The sequence below is a fragment of the Barbus barbus genome (genome assembly GCF_936440315.1).
Source record: "Barbus barbus genome assembly, chromosome: 48".
Lineage (NCBI taxonomy): Eukaryota > Metazoa > Chordata > Actinopteri > Cypriniformes > Cyprinidae > Barbus > Barbus barbus.
Genome location: NC_136726.1, coordinates 6,310,148 through 6,330,011, shown reverse-complemented (window position 1 = coordinate 6,330,011; position 19,864 = coordinate 6,310,148). Strand labels below are relative to the sequence as shown.

General features: G+C 39.6%; 1 protein-coding gene across 1 annotated transcript; it reads left to right on the top strand.

Moving 5' to 3' along the window:
• LOC306866891 (uncharacterized protein) lies at positions 1 to 17,585 on the top strand. Its single transcript, XM_079412315.1, has 15 exons — positions 1 to 205; positions 8,026 to 8,050; positions 8,447 to 8,521; positions 9,553 to 9,597; positions 9,886 to 9,939; positions 10,268 to 10,324; positions 14,220 to 14,276; positions 14,629 to 14,682; positions 15,031 to 15,084; positions 15,369 to 15,425; positions 15,775 to 15,831; positions 16,122 to 16,178; positions 16,526 to 16,582; positions 16,887 to 16,940; positions 17,269 to 17,585. The coding sequence occupies exons 1-15, from the start codon at positions 140 to 142 to the stop codon at positions 17,337 to 17,339; spliced, it is 840 nt and encodes a 279-aa protein (XP_079268441.1). The 5' UTR covers positions 1 to 139; the 3' UTR covers positions 17,340 to 17,585.
• The last annotated feature ends 2,279 nt before the right edge of the window (positions 17,586 to 19,864 follow it).

Here is a 19,864-nt window from a genome sequence, read left to right as displayed (position 1 = left end):
GACATCTTGAGCAAGAGCTCATACCTCTCACATCAGTGCTCGGTGCAGTTTGACAAGGACCAGCCAGATTAATGAGGTTGTAGAGAAGTTCTTTGTTGAGAAAAGTTGCGGATAAACTCATCAGAATCCATTAAACAACATGGCACGTCATTCTTTTAAAACTGTATGTAAAGGCACAGCTCTTCTGTTCTTTGTCATTGCTATGGTAAGACGTCTTCTTTATTTAGAATTAATTATTTTGATGATTGATGGTTTAGATCAATGGTTTTAAATCCTCTTTAAACCTCTTTGCACATTTCATGCACATTCCATGCTCAAGTGTGAACTATTTATTTTATATAAACCAGTGGCTTTCAATCCTGGTACTGGGGACCCACTGCTCTGCATATTTTGTATGTCTCCCTCATTTAACACACCTGATTCAGATCACCAGCTCATTAGCTGAAAGCTTCATGAACTCAGCTGAGCATGTCAGACAAGGGAGACATAATGCAGAGCAGCGGGCCCCCAGTACCAGGATTGAAAGCCACTGGTTTATATGAAATAAATAGTTCACGTTTGTTACTCTTGTGTTTTTAAAGTGTAGTCTGCAAAGATGAGGTTATATTCAGTTGGTTTATGGCCATGGCTTATGATAGTTCAACTAAACATGTAGCAGTTCAAATTTTTTATTATATATGTGCACACACACATATATTGCCAAATACATTATTGTCAAAACGTATGTAATTAACCTGTTATTACAAGTTCTATACAGTGGTTGTTTGCAATGAAAATTGTAAAACATTTAGAAATTTTTAATGCATTTAATAACTAAACAAATAAAAATAGCCTTATTTTAATTAACAACAACCATTTATTGTGTAAATGTAAATACTGGCTATTGGTGCTTATATCATTGCATTTCATAAAATAAATAGAATAAAAGAACAGTGACTTCATTTGTGTGTGTTTGTGTGTCTGAACTTAAAGACAGTTCAAGCACTCACATTTACACGAAACGTCTGCCTATTATCACGATTTGCACAGGGACACGGAAGTTGAGTATGCAAATGCAGATTTATTAGGGTAATCCAAAGCCGTAGTCTATTGCAGGCATAAAGTCAATACACAGGACAGTCTGTCCAAACAATACAATAAGGCAGAGAACTTATACAAACCCAGATAAAGAGGAAACAAGGCATGGAAACAAACCATGGCCGAGGGCTAAAAACAGTGTGATATTTATAAGACTAAGCAATAAATGAGTGAAAAAACAAACAAACAGGCTTTAAATAGGGTGAGACTGATGAAGTAACAAGACACAGGTGAATGCAATCAATGATCAAGACTCCAGGCAAAGGATTTTTGGTAATGTAGTTTTGAGGGAATGACAACAGTGTGAGGTGGAGTGGACTCTGTAGGAGCTCATGGGCACTCTAGCTGGTGATCGTAACACCAGTATTATGTTAATAGGTGACAAATATTGTAACAAAGTCAGAGGTTAGGAAGGAAGAGGACGGGGTCAGTTTGACTGCTACTGGTGGTATTTATTTTGGCTTTCAATAAAACAAACAAAACGTTGCGCAACCAGCACTCAATATAACACAATGCAAAAGCAATCTCAGTCTTGGGCTCTCCAGAGCAAACGATCTCCACACACATCCACCAGTTAGCAGTTTGTCCCTCTCCCCCTGCTTCTGGTTTCCCAGTCCCTTTATGCGGTCTCTCCCCGCCAATTACTGGAACAAGACATAGGGGTTTGTCATTTGCACTTGACCCACTTATTCAACACTCGTCTCCCAACTCTCTCTCCCGCTGCAGACCTCGCTGAACCACGCCCCCCTCGCCACAAATATACTTGGCTTTCGACACATTGTGACGGAACAAGCTACACAGAGTACTTACGAAGATAGAATAACAAGGAGAATAATCTTTAATCCAAATAACGTAGGGAAATACAGAAAAACCGTTTAGCAACACTTCCAAACACAACATGACAATGAACAGGACAATGAACACAGGAAACCTGGGTTTCTGCAAGCCCCTCAGCTCACCCTCAGTTAGCACCGTCCAGGCGCTCTGATTCGCCTCAGGCCCTCCAGTCCCCAGTACACTATAATTACAAAAAAAGTCACACTGTAAATTCTGTTTACTTACGCTGTACTTTGCGTGCTGTAATCTAAAGCATTACCCAATAGTTTAACTTGGTAACATGTTAAATTGCTTATCCATGTGGTGAGTAATGACAAAACACATCACGTTTTACTAAGAGAACCTATGCTGTGTTAGAGTTTCTTAAGTATTAGAGTTTCTTAAGTATTTTTACCTGAATGCTACTGTTCGGCAGACTTACCTTAACTGTGGGAGGCCCCAAAGATTTTAGCTCACTAAAATAAACCTGCAAATTGTTTTCTCTCTAAGACCACATTTACACAACTAATGAGTCCTATGGTTCAGCCTTGCAATGCTATTGGATTTTTTATTATTATAATTTTTTTAAATAGGCCTGTTTACCTGGTCATAAACTCACAAAACCTGCAAACTTTCCCTAAATCTTGTTTTACTGGTCTGGATAAGTCAACATTCAAGTAAAATGCCTAAAATATTTTATTCTGTGATTAATAATATGCCTAGATCATGCAGATATTAAGGTACTGTGGAATGCTTCGATCATATTAGATTTGGAAGTTATGTCAATGTTGTAATTTTACAGCACTGGGTGAAATGAGTAGTAAAACTTACATGGATAATGTTTTTGATCATTCACAAGTTGTATTTGTTTACAAGTTTGTCTTGTTTTTTTTTTACCATTTTGAGTTTTAAACAAAATTGAATGATTATTAAATGTTTAATTAATTAAAAATATTTCTATAAAAATATAGTATTTGTGTAGCAATATTTGAAACCACCTGTATCTATATCATTGATAAAATATAGTTAACTGGTCCTTGCTTTGCTTGTTTGCCCAAATATCTGCTTGAGGGACAGGTGATAATGTTCTGGAATGTGGCGATTAGTATATAAGCAGAGGTCACTATAAGCTAGACAGACAGTACTGTGCAAATTCTGTGGAATGGGTGAATTCTGTGGAATAGGTAAATTCATTAAAGCATGCAAATATGACTGGAATTGATTTGCATAGATATTGTTTATCCTGGAAAATAATCAGTGTTGTTTTTATTTATTTATTTATTTTTTAATGCCACCAGCCAGGACCAGCATGCTTTCCAGCAAGTGTGATGTGCACCTCTGCTCCTCGAAGGACAAGAACTGCCTTGTTCATAACTGAACATAGCTATGAACAGAGCTAAACATAAGTTTGGGTGATTTTTTTTCCCCCCTCTTTGAGTTTCTCTCAGTAAATTTAACAGGCTCTGTTTTTGTGACAAGGAATTTGGCCATGTTATTAGACAACTCATTTGATATTTCTCCTGGGATATTGGAGCAGATCTTGTCAGTACTCTAAAGCTGAAAGGGATCTTACTTTCCATCTAGAAACTTTAATGTATTGTTTCAGTTTCCTGGCCAACATTTCTCATTTTCATTTAGTTTAACTTGATGTACTGAAATAAGATGGAACAATTAAGTTTCCTTATGTTTTTATTAATTAATGTTATGTGGTCATTGTACATTATACTTGCCCTGCAGGGTCAGAAATGAACTTTTCTGTTAAGGGACAATTCTCTGCAGTCAAGGGCCTGATTTACTATCAGCTTGCGCCAGCGCTAACCCTAATTTGGCGTTAAAAACTACTGACAGGATTTACTAAAGACACACAGTGGAAAATTAGTGCTGAAAAGGCACGGACACAGTAGATTTTGCTGGTCATTATGGAAATAAGATGTTGCATCTGTGTTCTTTAATGTGCACCTTGTCAGTAAATCAGAATTTTCCCCTCCCATTGGCACTTTTATGGAATTGCGCTCTAATGCTAATTTGCCCTTTTTAGTAAATCTGGCCCCTGGTCTCTCTTGATTCAGTGCAAGTTAACGGGAAATGTCCAGGAGGTTTGTTCCTCTTTGGCTGTTGATGACAGTCCTGAGGCTGCTGTGTGCACAGATCAGTTCATTTTGACTCACAAAAAATGCACATTGTTAATTGCATTATTATTATGCATGCTATTTACACTAAGTGCAAAGAGCATATTTTCTTAGCGATAGATACTATTTACACTAAGTGCAAATAACAATGGGTTCTATTTACACCAAGTGAAAATAGCAGTATTTTTTAACCATATGCTATTTACACTGTAAATAGCTACAGATTATATTTACACTGTTAAAATAGCAAGATTGTCTGCTATTTATACTACTTATTGTAAATAGTGGCAATTATCTGCACCTCAGTATTGTAGTACATTATAAAACAGTACGCAATAATAACGTATTGAGTGTAAATTATAGTTTTAATTCAAATTATTAAATGGATGCCACCTTATTGGGACAATAAAGCCCTCCCTACACCATACCCTAACCCTACCCATTTCATCAGAATCAACGACTGAAGCAACAGCCATCGATTTGCGTGCAGCTACAGCATGGCCAGTCACCCAAAGCTCGTTCCCTTATCTCAGGGAACCGAGGTTACGTGAGTAACCGGAGCGTTCCCTATCGAAAGGTAACTCCCGTTGCTTCGTCATTGACAACTGCTTTGGGGAACGCATCAAGTAACGCCATGCTTTAAGCAGAAGCAGAACTAAGTCTTCTACGCGAGCTCAGCTCAGGCACACTCAGTGTGGGCCCCGTGAGTCCGAGCTATAAAGAGACCTGAGTGGGATCTGGGGTCTGCTTGTCATAAGTCTTTTGTAGCATGAAGCAGATAGTTCCTGCGCCTGCAGGGCAGGGACGTCCAAACTATAGAATCTAATAAAGGTAGACGGCGATGACCAGCCGGCGGCCGCATAAATCTCCCCAATAGAGATTCTGCTGGACCAGGCCCAGGAGGAGGCCGGTGGGACGCATGCAATCTGTGATCGTGTGCAGTTGCTGACACTGCTAAAGCGTCCAATCGCTTTCTTATGCGCTTTCTGTTTTATCGGTTTCACTTTCGCTTACGAAATCAATTACGTTCAGCAAAGTGGGGAGAGGATGGAAAGTGGGGGGCATAGTAACCCCCTAGGCACCGGCCCTGCCTTGCGGTCCGGTCTGTGCGATATGAACGATATCGTGGATGTTAAATGTCTCCACGATCTGCTTTTGAAGAAACATTGTTGTATCGTGCTACAGCGCACATTCTATCAGCTGCAGTTCTGACGCTGCCGTATCAATATACAGTGCCACATACATTCACATCAGTAAGAAGATATTTTCAAGAATGCGGGTAACCAAAGAGTTGCTGGTCCACATTGACTTTGACAGTAGGGGGGAAAATACTATAGAAGTCACTGTGGACCAGCAACTGTTTGCTTTTCCACCTTCTTCAAAATAGTGTTTATGTTTAGCAGAAGAAGGAAACTCAGGTATAAAACAACTTTTGAGTAATTAAATGAAGGTATAAAAATAAAACACAAGCCTATTTTAATTCTTGGGTGAATTATTCCTTTAACTTTAATAAAACACCAAACACAAAGAGAAAAATCACTCACTACTCTTGACTGAAAAACTTTAATACAGTTTCTTTAATAGGAATCAATCTATATAGTGTTTTATTTGTATATTTGTTCATTCAGTTTCTTAAATGCTCCTGCTTAATACACCTATTATACCTGAAAATAAAACACTGTTTATTTTATTTGTATATTGTGTGTATTTGTAATGTGTATCTTTGTTCTGAATTTTTAATAACAAAGATAAAATAATGACAAAGATTTTTATCTTCACCCACTTTGGCCTAAATATCTGCCATACTTTTTTATATTTTGTTATCTTGAAAGGCTTTGTCTTTATAATAGGGAAATTAGTTTGGCTGTACTGCTCAAACAGCTTGCAAAATAGAAAAACCAACATGACAAAGAATCGTGATAAAATCGGCTTCAATGCATTACAGGCTTGTGACTCATCAGAACACAAAACGGAATGTAGGGTTTGATCGCGCTACACTTGCTGTACTTGCTGGAAAATGTAGTTAGCTACAGGAAAATGCAGTTACGCTAGTAGCATTGCTACTTGTAGCTAGCTACTCCCCAGCACTGGCAGCAGCAGTATTTCTTACATGCTCACAGCAGCATGTTGTAGATGTATTAGCAGTAGCAAGTCTCGGTACTTGCTCTGCAGCAGCAGCAGCAGAAGCAGCGTAGCAGATCTGTTCTGCCAAAACCAAACACATTAACATTGCCATGTACATTACTATAGCAATCCCTCCAAGAGTTGTCATGGCAGAACTAAGGACAAGGCTGAGAATAGTACTGTGACACCTGCATCACAAGGTTTCGAGTTGCTTTCTATGGCTATTAGTGCTGAATTAGAGTCAGGTGACTTGCCACTGTCCGTTGATAAAGTCCTGATTTCTGCTTAACAGAAAAAGACCCTTCTCTGTTGCTCTGCAGAAATGTGGCATTAATTCCAGAAGAGATTGAGAATAAACATATTGTTTATTTTTGGGACAAGTCTTGAAGAGAAAGTGGACCCCAACGAGGTCTGACGGTTTAGGTTGGGATGTTGTGTTCCAACTGGTAGTGTTTGTTGAGTGGCACATAATGATGTTGCTGGGCATTTGGGCATAACCAAAACTTATCAATGGATCTTGCGTTATTTCTTCTGGCCTGGTATAAAATCAGATGTAGTCCAGTATTGTTGCTCGTGTCATATATCAGGTCGTGGGAAAGCCTAATTAGACTATTCCTCCTGCTCCACGTTTTCCTTGCAAATCTTTACCAAATAATATTCTAAATTCCCAAACAATGAAGCATTGTAAATAAAAGGACAATGGAAGGTTACAATGGAACGTTACAATGTGTAACACAGTTACACAGTGTTAATCATGCCTCTTTCCCAACTTTTTTGGAGTGTGTTGCAGCCATCAAAATCAAAATTTGTTCAAAATTTGTTCAAACTCACATGTTGAAACATGATATTGACACCGATGCCCATCCGCCAATGAAGCAGAGTGCCTATGGAGAGGAGTGAACCCCTCCAAACATAAAGATATAGAAAAAGGAGGTAAAGCATTTAGTGGAGAATGGACTCGCAGTCCCAATCATGGATTATAGCAAAGTTTTGTAGAAATTTCTCAGATGTTGTGCTGCCTTTAACAAATGTGCTTTGAGATTTTGAATGGAATGATGAAGAATGCCAGTCCACCATTGACTCTGTTAAAACTATACTGTGTAGTGCTCCAGTTCTAGCTGCTCCAAATTATTCATGCTCATTTAAACTAGACAAGCTCATTTAAACAAGCAAGTGCTACAGCCATGGCTGCATCATTCTGCAAAATGATGAAGATGGTGTTGAGCATTCTTTTGGGTATTTTTCCCAAAAATTCTTAAAACATCAGTTAAGTTACTAGTACCCTTGAGAAGGAAACACTAGCATTGCTGTGTACAACATACTGAGGTTTGTATTGGCTCTAGTTCTCTTCCCATGGTCGTATTCACTAGAGCTCATTCGTGGAAGTCATTGTTGGTGTGACCGTGAATGGGTTGAGAGCTCCTGTTTTCCTCCTCCAGCCTTCAATCAAACTTGTCTCAATCAAAGGTTGTCCTAATTCAAATTTAGAGCTAATTGTTGTTGATGCTAAAGCACTGCTATTTATTTGGGAGGGGGGTTGTTTTTATTTTATTATCGGATTAGGTTATTTAATTTATTTTTCTTTTCCAGTTTCCTTTTATTTGTTATTACTTACTTTTATTTGTTATTGTTATTACTTTTCATGTTATCTTTAATAAATGTAACAGTCTTTTTTTTGTGCCTAATTTCTATGATTATTTGATCCTCAACCAGAGTGATTTCTCTGGGATTCCACTACCACAACCTTATCCTTATTGTGTCCTTTTAGTGCAATTAGGCTATTCCCTAGATACGGGGCTTAATAGTCGTTTTTGTGTCGTTAAATAATCGTTAAATGTTTTTGAAATCATTTAATAATGCACTTCACTTCTCTCCATAGGGGTTGAATGCACAGACTCATACAGGTCAGTACTAACATGTACAATCACATCCTGTGTAAAATATCAGTCCCACCAGATAAATTGGTTATATCCTGTAACGTATGCTATTGTTTTATTAATAATATATTGTTTAATATAATTATATAATACAAAACTTAATTGTATGAATTGTGCATATTAACTATTCACATTACTAGCACATTACAGTAGCTTGTAACTAATATTTATTAGTACTTACAAAGCACAAATCAATGCGTTATTCTGCATGATCATATTTTATATTCCTTAATCCTACCCAATACCTAAACTTAACCTGATAGTGAATATGTGTTCCCTATTCTAAAGTGTTACCAGATGCCCTTCTGAGCTAGTCAAGAAAGACTTTTTATTGAATGTGTTTTGTTATCTTCATATGTCCAGATCTCACATCACTCCCTGACACTTTAAGTATTTCTTCAGATGAGTCTTACACATCTCCTCAAAGACTTCCTACAAGTGAGTATTATTCATGGAAAGACTGTTTTTATTTTATATTGTCCTATACTGTATTTTATGTTGTCCTAAGAAAATAACACATTTTGGTTTTAGGTGATGAAACTTTGATGAAAGGTTTTTATCCACTTCAAATGTTGACTACTGAATAATTTTATAATGATAATTGTCTCAAACATCAGCACCAGATAGATTTAAACATGCCACCTCACTTTGAATGGGCATGACACCTCTGCTCTCAGCTGATCCACGTCTACCTATAGGGATGCAACACCTATCACAGCACTCATATATAAGGTCCTTCAGTATTATCACCAGCTTTCGCGTTGCTCAATAGCTAATTACCCACCTCCATCCCTGACTCCTCCTCTTTTCAGGCAGGATTCAGCCTTCTGATTCTCCTTTGAATCAGACTAGTTTCCAAAATGTTACATTAAATTATGAACCTTAATGATATCTGCAATACATTTATGATGGTTTTGATCTGTTTACCCTGGGGGTTATTGCTGCTGTCCCTGCTCTTATACATGCATGAATGAATGCAAAGTGAGTTCTTGCCCAGAACAGAAAAATACGGCCAATCCAAACTGAATGCTAATTGTCAGTCATCTTTGACGGTAGTGGTCCTGACAGAATTTAAATGATGCCATTACAAGCTCTGAATCTCAAATACGTATTTTTATTTCGTGGACAACTGAGTAAATGTGTTAATAGGACAATAATCTGTTTTTATTCCTTTTATTGTTTATGTGGTATGTTGTAATAATAACTGTGCTTATTTCATGTCAAATTCCAAGTATCAAACATCAGCATCTACCTGCTAAAATATATGTTGGGAAAGAATGTGACAGGAAATAGTGATAGAAAACAAGAAATTGTAATAAGACAAAATCATATACAGTTTACAGCAATTTCATGTATTTCAGTAACAAGTCTTGCAATATAAAATTGGACTTATCAACAACATCAGTATTAAAAAACAAAATTATTTATTTGTTTGTTGTTTTGTTTCTTTGCACATCTAAATTTCCCAGCAGCCCCTGCCACTACAAGCTCTCCTTCAACATCAGCTCCTTCAAGTGAGTATTTTTAATAATGGGCAATAGAGTAAATGTTTTAATAGGAAAATTGTCTCTATATTGTTCATATTTATCATTAATGTGGTATGTTGTAATAATAATTTACCTTATTTCATGTCAAATTCCAAATATAATTTATTTTGGGAATGTGAAAGGAATTAGTAGAAAACAGAAAATTTAAAAAAAAAAAAAAAAGATATTTAAATCATATTCATACAGCTTACAGCAATTTCATGTATTTCAATAGCAATTCTACATTTTTCATTGTGCATCTTAATATTCCAGCAGCTCCTGCCACTACAAGCTCTCCTTCAACTGAGTCTCAAACATCATCTCCTTCAAGTGAGTATTTTTATTCATGGACAACTGAGTAAATCGGTTTATAGGAAAATTATATCACTATTTTATTCATATTTATCGTAAATGTGGTATATTGTAATAATAACTGCGTTTATTTCATGTCACACTCTAACTAACAAACATCAGCTTCTACCAGTTAAAAATTTACATTGGGAAATAGGAAATAGTAAACAGTAACACAAAAGTGTCTTCACACAGTTTACAGCAATTTGTTGTATTTTAATAAGTGTTGCAATATAAAATTTGATTTAACAACACAAACTATTTATTTGTTTGTGGTTTTGTTTCTTTGTGTATTTAAATTTCCCAGCAGCCCCTGCCACTACAAGCTCTCCTTCAACTGAGTCTCAAACATCAGCTCCTACAAGTGAGTATTTTTAACAATGGGCAAATGAGTAAATGTTTTAATAGGACAATTGTCTCTATTGTGTTCATATTTATCATTAATATGGTATATTGTAATAATAATTGTGCTTATTCCATGTCAAATCCCAAGTATCAAACATCAGCATCTACCCGCTACAATATGTTGGGAAAGAATGTGACAGGAAATAGTAATAGAAAACAGGAAATTGTAATAAGACAAAATCATATTCTCTGTTACGGGGCGAACGAGATGTGAGACTTGCGGATCCATTTGCAAGCTTTATTCAAAGGCGTGGTTACAAAACAAGCAAGGTTCATTCAGTGGCAAACAGGAACAACACAGGCAAGACAAAGAATAATCCTAGGGCAAGCGTGGGTCGACGATCGGTGAACAATATCCAGCAGGGGCATGGCAAGAGAGATAATCCAGGTAATACGGGCAGGTATCAAACACGAGAAAACTATCAAGGCAAGACTATAACAACTGAGACAGCTCTGTAGAGTAGCTATCGCTAGGATATATGCTAGACAATATTCGGCGATGACAGAGGACGTCCAATGCTTATAAAGCGTGTGTGATTGTGATCAGTGAAATCAGCTGTGTGTCGTCAGTGCAATGGATGATGGAAACTGTAGTCCAATGGTGAAGTGCCTGTAGTGTAGTGCAAGAGTCCATGTGGTGAGCAGGTAACCTCTGGTGGTGAACGAATGGAAGTTCATGGCCGGGATTCGTGACATATCCCCCCCACAAGGAGCAACATCCAGACGCTCATATACAATCCAGGAGGGCAGTGGAGCGGAAGCGGAACAGGGTGAGGGATGTATGGCCAGGACCATGCGGAAATGGAGAGACTGGGGATTGAGGCAGATCGGATGGGACAGGAGCCCACCAGGGTGGAGCAGATGGGACTGGAGCCCACCAGGGCTGAGCAAAAGATCTCCACAGCAGAGCAGGCGGAGCAGGAGACCACCAGACTGGAGCAGAAGGCCACCACAGCGGAGCGGATGGCCACCAGACCTGAGCAGAAGACCACCACAGCGGAGCAGATGACCACCAGACCGGAGCAGAAGACCACCAGAGCGAGACAGCTGACCTCCACGGCAGAGCAGCAGACCAGAGTGGAAAAGACCTCCAGAGCGAGACAGAAGACCAACAGGCCGGAGCAGACAAGGCGGAGGACGCTGGCATAGACAGATCTGGGGAGAGTAGAGACAGACAACCCAGACAGTGCATTCACAGTCTCAGGGACCATGGCAGGGAACACAAAACAATCATCAGGAGGTTCGTTGACTGAGACAGGACAGAATGACAGTTCATAAACAGGATCACAGACTAGGACTGGTAAAGCAGACAATTCAACTGACACACGTGGGGGAACAGAACAAGCAGCCAGTTCATGAGTAGTCTCTACGGCAGTGACAGAGTTAACATGAAACACATGGGATGCATTTATAGTCTCTTGGATCCAAACAGGTGGAGTTAAGGGTGCATTGACTAAAACTGGACGGACAGAAAGTTCAGACACATTACTTGAAATGGAACAGACCAATGGCTCAATTTCAGACAGCTTAGAAGAAACAGCACAGACAGATAGTTCCTGGGGGGTTATTTTGTCAGTGACAGGCGTAACGGGGCAGACACTGAATGGTATTTTTGTTCCGGGGTTCATGACGGGGTTAGCCAGGCTTACAGAAACCTCATTTACATCTTCCATGGCCGTAACAGGCAGGGATGAGGATTCACAAATGGCCCAAATAGGCGCCGCAAGACAGTCAGGAATTTCACAGCCCACATCCTTGGGTGTGACAGACAAGGCTAAGAGTTCAGAGACAGCCTCCTTGGCTGGATCAGGATGGGGCAATAGTCCATGGTTGGCTTCCATGACTAGCTCTGAACAGAATAAGAGTTCATAACCAGCCAACTCGGCCGGTTCAGGGCAGGACAACAGTTCATAGGCCGTGATAGGAGCTAAGGAAGGTTCATTATTGGTTTCCATGGCTGTGACAGGACCGCTGAGATCTGATAAATGGATACCATTGACACATCTAGAGGTTCTACAGCAATATCATCAGAAGTTTTAACCAATACAGAGTGTTTAGCAATGGTACCTTCAACTTGACATGACAGACTGAGAGTGCATTACTGGACGCCACCACCATGCAAGGAACGGAGTACCACCACTTCAGGAGGTTCTGCAGCATCAGCTGCCACCTTTGGAGAAACTGCAGCGGGCGCCATCGCCTCTGAAAACACAGCAGCGAGCGCCACTACCTCAGGAGGTTCTGCAGCATCAGCCACCACCTCTGAAGATACGATAGTGGACGCCGCCGCCTCTGGAGACTCAGTGGTGATGCATGCAGCCCAAACACACCAAAAGGTGCTCCCCATCAGGGGAAGTGCCTCAGACAGGGGAATCAGTTCAGGAACATAATGACTCGAGGGGATAGGGACTGGTTTAGGGGTACCAGCTGCTCGTACTGACACCAGCGGTGGATCCTCCACACTGGATGCCAGCCAGGTGTACTGAAGATGTGACTCTGGGTGATCAGCTGAGACGTGAAGAGACTCTGGAAGGTCGGCGGAGGCGTGAAGAGACTCGTGCAGATCAGCGGAGATGTGAAGAGACTCTGGATGACCAGCTGTGACGTGGTGTGACTCTGGATGACCAGCTGAGACGAGAAGAGATTCTGGAAGATCAGCGGAGATGTGACTTGACTTGTGATGATCAACGGTGACTTGGCTTGACTCACGGAGATCAACTGCGTCCTGGCTTGACTCATGAAGATCAACTGTGGCTTGGCTTGACTCACGACAATTAACTGTGACTTGACTTGGCTCGTTAATATCAGCTGTGACTTGACTTGGCAATTCAACATTAGCTGTGACTTTACTTGGCTCATGACTGGCAGCAATGACATGACGGGGTGTTGTTTTGGCCACCATTTTGTGAGTGTGCTCCAGCACGGCTGTTATCACACTAGTGAGTGCGGTATCGCGTTCCTCCGTGACACCCACAGTGAATGCTGAACCAACAGTCCACAGAACATAATCCAGAAAATGACTCAGTGACAAATGAGGGCCCTTATGAATCACTTTTGATTTCCAAGGCTGGTTAAGGCCATCACAAAAAAATTCTATTAACACACAGTCTGGTAATTCTGAGCCATTAGCCAGAGCCAAATATTCCGCAATGTAACGCTCGAGTATCGTGTACCCTGCTTGAGGGCTAGTAACAAGATCGCTGCATCCATACCTGACCAATGTTCGTTGAAAAAGCCGCTGGATCCTTGTGTGGCCGAGTATTCTGTTACGGGCGAACGAGAGGTGAGACATGCGGATCCATTTGCAAGCTTTATTCAAAGGCGTGGTTACAAAACAAGCAAGGTTCATTCAGTGGCAAACAGGAACAACACAGGCAAGACAAAGAGTAATCCTAGGGCAAGCGTGGGTCGACGATCGGCGAACAATATCCAGTAGGGGCAAGGCAAGAGAGATAATCCAGGTAACACTGGTGGGTATCAAACACGAGAAAACTAACAAGGCAAGACTATAACAACTGCGACAGCTCTGTAGAGTAGCTATCGCTAGGATATATGCTAAACAATACTCAGCGATGACAGAGAGGAAGTCCAAGGCTTATAAAGCGTGTGTGATTGTGTGATCAGTGAAATCAGCTGTGTGTGTCGTCAGTGCAATGGATGATGGGAACTGTAGTCCAATGGTGAAGTGCCAGTAGTGTAGTGTAGTGCAAGAGTCCATGTGGTGAGCGGGTGACCTCTGGTGGTGAACGACTGGAAGTTCATGGCTGGGATTCGTGACATTCATACAGTTTACAGCAATTTAATGTATTGCAATAACAATTCTACATTTTTCATTGTGCATGTAAATATTCCAGCAGCCCCTGCCACTACAAGCTCTCCTTCAACGGAGTCTCAAACATCAGCTCCTTCAAGTGAGTATTTTTATTAATGGACAACTGAGTAAATCTGTTAATAGGAAAATTATATCTCTAATTTATTTATATTTATCTTAAATATGGTATATTGTAATAATAATTGTGTTTATTTCATGTCAAATTCTAAGTATCAAACATCAGCTTCTACCAGTTAAAAGTTTACGTTGGGAAATGGGAAATAGTAAACATTAACACAAAATTGTCTTCATACAGTTTACAGAAATTTATTGTATTTTAATAACAAGTCTTGCAATATAAAATTTGACTTAGCAACAACATCAGTATTAAAAAACAAAATTATTTATTTGTTTGTTGTTTTGTTTCTTTGCACATCTAAATTTCCCAGCAGCCCCTGCCACTACAAGCTCTCCTTCAACTGAGTCGCAAACATCAGCTCCTTCAAGTGAGTATTTTTATTCATGGACAACTGAGTAAATGTGTTAATAGGAAAATTATATCTCTATTTTATTTATATTTATCTTAAATATGGTATATTGTAATAATAATTGTTTATTTCATGTCAAATTCTAAGTATCAAACATCAGCTTCTACCAGTTAAAATTTTATGTTGGGAAATGGGAAATAGTAAACGGTAACACAAAATTGTCTTCATACAATTTACAACAATTTATTGTATTTTAATAACAAGTCTTGCAATATAAAATTTGACTTATCAACAACATCAGTATTAAAAATCAAAATTATTTATGTTTGTTGTTTTGTTTCTTTGCACATCTAAATTTCCCAGCAGCCCCTGCCACTACAAGCTCTCCTTCATCTGAGTCGCAAACATCAGCTCCTACAAGTGAGTATTTTTAATAATGGACAAAAGAGTAAAGGTTTTAATAGGAAAATTGTCTCTATATTGTTCGTATTTATCATTAATGTGGTATGTTGTAATAATAATTTAGCTTATTTCATGTCAAATTCCAAATATAATTTATTTTGGGAATGTGAAGGGCATTAGTAGAAAACAGGAAATTGTAAAAAATAAATAAAAAGGTTTAAATCATATTCATACAGTTTACAGCAATTTCATGCATTGCAATAACAATTCTACATTTTTCATTGTGCATGTAAATATTCCAGCAGCCCCTGCCACTACAAGCTCTCCTTCAACTGAGTCGCAAACATCAGCTCCTTCAAGTGAGTATTTTTATTAATGGACAACTGAGTAAATCTGTTAATAGGAAAATTATATCTCTATTTTATTTATATTTATCTTAAATATGGTATATTGTAATAATAATTGTGTTTATTTCATGTCAAATTCTAAGTATCAAACATCAGCTTCTACCAGTTAAAATTTTATGTTGGGAAATGGGAAATAGTAAACAGTAACACAAAATTGTCTTCATACAATTTACAGCAATTTATTGTATTTTAATAACAAGTCTTGCAATATAAAATTGGACTTATCAACAACATCAGTATTAAAAAACAAAATTATTTATTTGTTTGTTGTTTTGTTTCTTTGCACATCTAAATTTCCCAGCAGCCCCTGCCACTACAAGCTCTCTTTCAACTGAGTCGCAAACATCAGCTCCTTCAAGTGAGTATTTTTAATAATGGACAAAAGAGTAAATGTGTTAATAGGAAAATTGTCTCTATATTGTTCATATTTATCATTAATGTGGTATGTTGTAATAATAATTTAGCTTATTTCATGTCAAATTCCAAATATAATTTATTTTGGGAATGTGAAGGGCATTAGTAGAAAACAGGAAATTGTAAAAAAAAAAAAAAAAAAAAAAGGTTTAAATCATATTCATACAGTTTACAGCAATTTCATGTATTGCAATAACAATTCTACATTTTTCATTGTGCATCTTAATATTCCAGCAGCTCCTGCCACTACAAGCTCTCCTTCAACTGACTCTCAAACATCAGCTCCTTCAAGTGAGTATTTTTAATAATGGACAACTGAGTAAATGTGTTAATAGGAAAATTATATCTCTATTTTATTTATATTTATCTTAAATATGGTATATTGTAATAATAATTGTTTATTTCATGTCAAATTCTAAGTATCAAACATCAGCTTCTACCAGTTAAAATTTTATGTTGGGAAATGGGAAATAGTAAACAGTAACACAAAATTGTCTTCATACAATTTACAGCAATTTATTGTATTTTAATAACAAGCCATGCAATATAAAATTGGACTTATCAACAACATCAATATTAAAAAACTAAATTATTTATTTGTTTGTTGTTTTGTTTCTTTGCACATCTAAATTTCCCAGCAGCCCCTGCCACTACAAGCCCTCCTTCATCTGAGTCGCAAACATCAGCTCCTTCAAGTGAGTATTTTTATTCATGGACAACTGAGTAAATGTGTTAATAGGAAAATTGTCTCTATATTGTTCATATTTATCATTAATGTGGTATGTTGTAATAATAATTTAGCTTATTTCATGTCAAATTCCAAATATAATTTATTTTGGGAATGTGAAAGGCAATAGTAGAAAACAGGAAATTGTAAAAAAAAAAAAAAAAAAAAAGAAAAAAAAAAAAGTTTAAATCATATTCATACAGTTTACAGCAATTTCATGTATTTCAATAGAAATTCTACATTTCTCATTGTGCATCTAAATATTCCAGCAGCTCCTGCCACTACAAGCTCTCCTTCAACTGAGTCTCAAACATCAGCTCCTTCAAGTGAGTATTTTTATTAATGGACAACTGAGTAAATGTGTTAATAGGAAAATTATATCGCTATTTTATTCATATTTATCGTAAATGTGGTATATTGTAATAATAATTGTGTTTATTTCATGTCACACTCTAACTAACAAACATCAGCTTCTACCAGTTAAAAATTTACATTGGGAAATAGGAAATAGTAAACAGTAACACAAAAGTGTCTTCACACAGTTTACAGCAATTTGTTGTATTTTAATAAGTCTTGCAATATAAAATGTGATTTAACAACAACAACAATTTATTTGTTTGTTGTTTTGTTTCTTTGTACATTTAAATTTCCCAGCAGCCCCTGCTACTACAAGCTCTCTTTCAACCGAGTCTCAAACATCAGCTCCTACAAGTGAGTATTTTTAACAATGGGCAAATGAGTAAATGTTTTAATAGGACAATTGTCTCTATTGTGTTCATATTTATCATTAATGTGATATATTGTAATAATAATTGTGCTTATTCCATGTCAAATCCCAAGTATCAAACATCAGCATCTACCCGCTAAAATTTATGTTGATAAATAATATAACAGGAAATAGTAATAGAAAACAGTTTACAGTAATTTAATTTACTTTAATAATTCTTGAAGTATAAAATTTGATTGTATGCAAAAAAAAAAAAAAAAACATTGTACTGTATATCTAAACATTCCAGCAGCCCCTGCCACTACAAGCTCTCTTTCAACTGAGTCTCATACATCAGCTCCTAAAAATGAGTACTTTTATTCATGGACAATTGATGTGTTAATAAGAAAATTATATCTATCATATAAACATCTATCAGTCGGTCACTCCGAGTCATGTCGGTGACCGACGAATTGGAATTGGGATCTCGCTTAGAGAGACCAATCCACTACGAGTGTATCTAAACAAGCCAATGCACATTGGCATGCGGTTATTGCATCCAGCTGCCGCTGATCATATAAGAGTGTATGTAGGCAGCAGGTGCAGCGCATATTCAGCTTTTCCCTTCAGAGCCGAGCGTTCATCATTCTGCTCCTGACAATGCCTTTGACTATGGTGTCTGCAAGTCAGCACGCTCTCCGGAGGTCTCTCGGTGCTGGTGTCACGGCGCTTCAGCGGCGGTGGTTCGTTTTCTGTCGAGTGGGTTGCACAAATCAGATTGCACTACCCCCTGATTGTGTTGCAAGCGGCCATCTCCCCTGTGCGCTTCAGCATACTGAAAGGGTGATTTCTCTAAAAGAGCATTCACGGGTGGAACGTCTTTTTAAAGACACGTCTTTTTAAAGATGCCCTTCCATCCGTGTGTTTCTGGATGTGGTTGTTACCTGGCACCGGGTGATGGTCACGATTGCTGCCTCTCTTGTCTGAGCGTCAATCATGCTGAGGTTGGCTTTCGTGGACGAGTCATGCTCCCATTGCGGGAAAAGGACCGTCGTGGAGTTGCGGACCAGTCTCCGTTCCCTGCAAAGGGGCGGGGTGCCCGTGCCTCTGTCTAGATCTAGGGCTCCACCTGGCCGCGTGTGACTCCAGAGGAGGAGATGGCGGGTGAGCTGTGACATGCGGCGTGATCGTACACCTCCCAGCCGGTTCATGTATGACACAGCCGCAGTGTTGTCCGTATGGACCAACACATGCTTGCCTAGCAGCAGTGGCCGAAACTGCCGCAAGGCCAGATGCACTGCCAACAGCTCCAGAGCTGCCTGCCCGTTGCATGTAGCGCCCCAGCCCGTACTGGAGGCATCTGTTGTGACAACAACATGCCGGCCGGGACACTTGTTCTAAGGGCACCTTGGCCCGTAGAAAAGCAAGGTCCGTCCAGGGGCTGAAAGAGCGGCGACACTCCCGTGTGATATACACCCGAATGAACCGCGGCGCCATGCCCACATCGGGACTCGGGAGTGCAACCAGTGGTTGCAACTTCAAAGTGCTGAAGTGGTCTCATATGAAGCAATCCGAGTGGCGTGACTGCAGCTGCAGATGCCATATGCCCCAGGAGCCTCTGAAACTGTTTCAGTGGCACCACAGTCCTGCCTCCGAAGGAACTCAGGCAGTTCAGCACTGATTGGGCGCGCTCGTCCGTGAGGTGCGCCGTCATACTCACCAAGTCTAACTCCACACGAGAAAAGAGATTCTCTGCACAGGGGAGAGCTTGCTCTTTTCCCAGTTGACCCCTTCGTTGAACTCCCTGTGATCGCACAACTGCTCTCTGGACTGGGCCAGAATGAGCCAGTCGTCGAGATAGTTGAGGATCCTGACGCCCACTTCCCGTAGCAGGGCAAGGGCGCCTTCTACGACCTTCGTGAAGACACGGGGAGACAGGGAGAGTCCGAAGGGGAGGACCTTGTACTGCCATGCCCAACCCTCGAATGCAAACCATAGGAACGGTCTGTGTCGCGGAAAGATCGAAACATGAAAGTAAGCATCCTTCAGGTCGATCGCTGCAAACCAATCCTGGGGCTGGATGCACCTGATCATGCGCCTGTGCGTCAACATCTTGAACGGGAGCCTGTGCAGGCCCCGCTTCAAGACTCGCAAATCCAGGATTGGTCGAAGACCACTGCCTTTCTTGGGTACGATGAAGTAAGGGCTGTAAAACCCCTGCCTCATCTTGGCTGGAGGGACCGGCTCGATTGCATCCTTTGTCAGGAGGACAGCAATCTCCTCGCGCAAGACAGGGGCGTTCCGAGCTACCACTGAGGTCTCGAGAACGCCGCTGTCGCCTGGTGAACTGAATCACGTAGCCGAGTCAAATTGTGCGCGCGAGCCACCGAGATGGGCTGGGTAGCGCAAGCCACTCCAACGGCACAATCGACGTACATGCGGTGGTGCAGCGCAGAGGAGTAGGGCTGGATGGTACAGAAGGTAACGCGTTCTGAAGCATCCTTACCAAACTCCCTGGGTCCCAAAGAGGACTGGCTAGAGGTG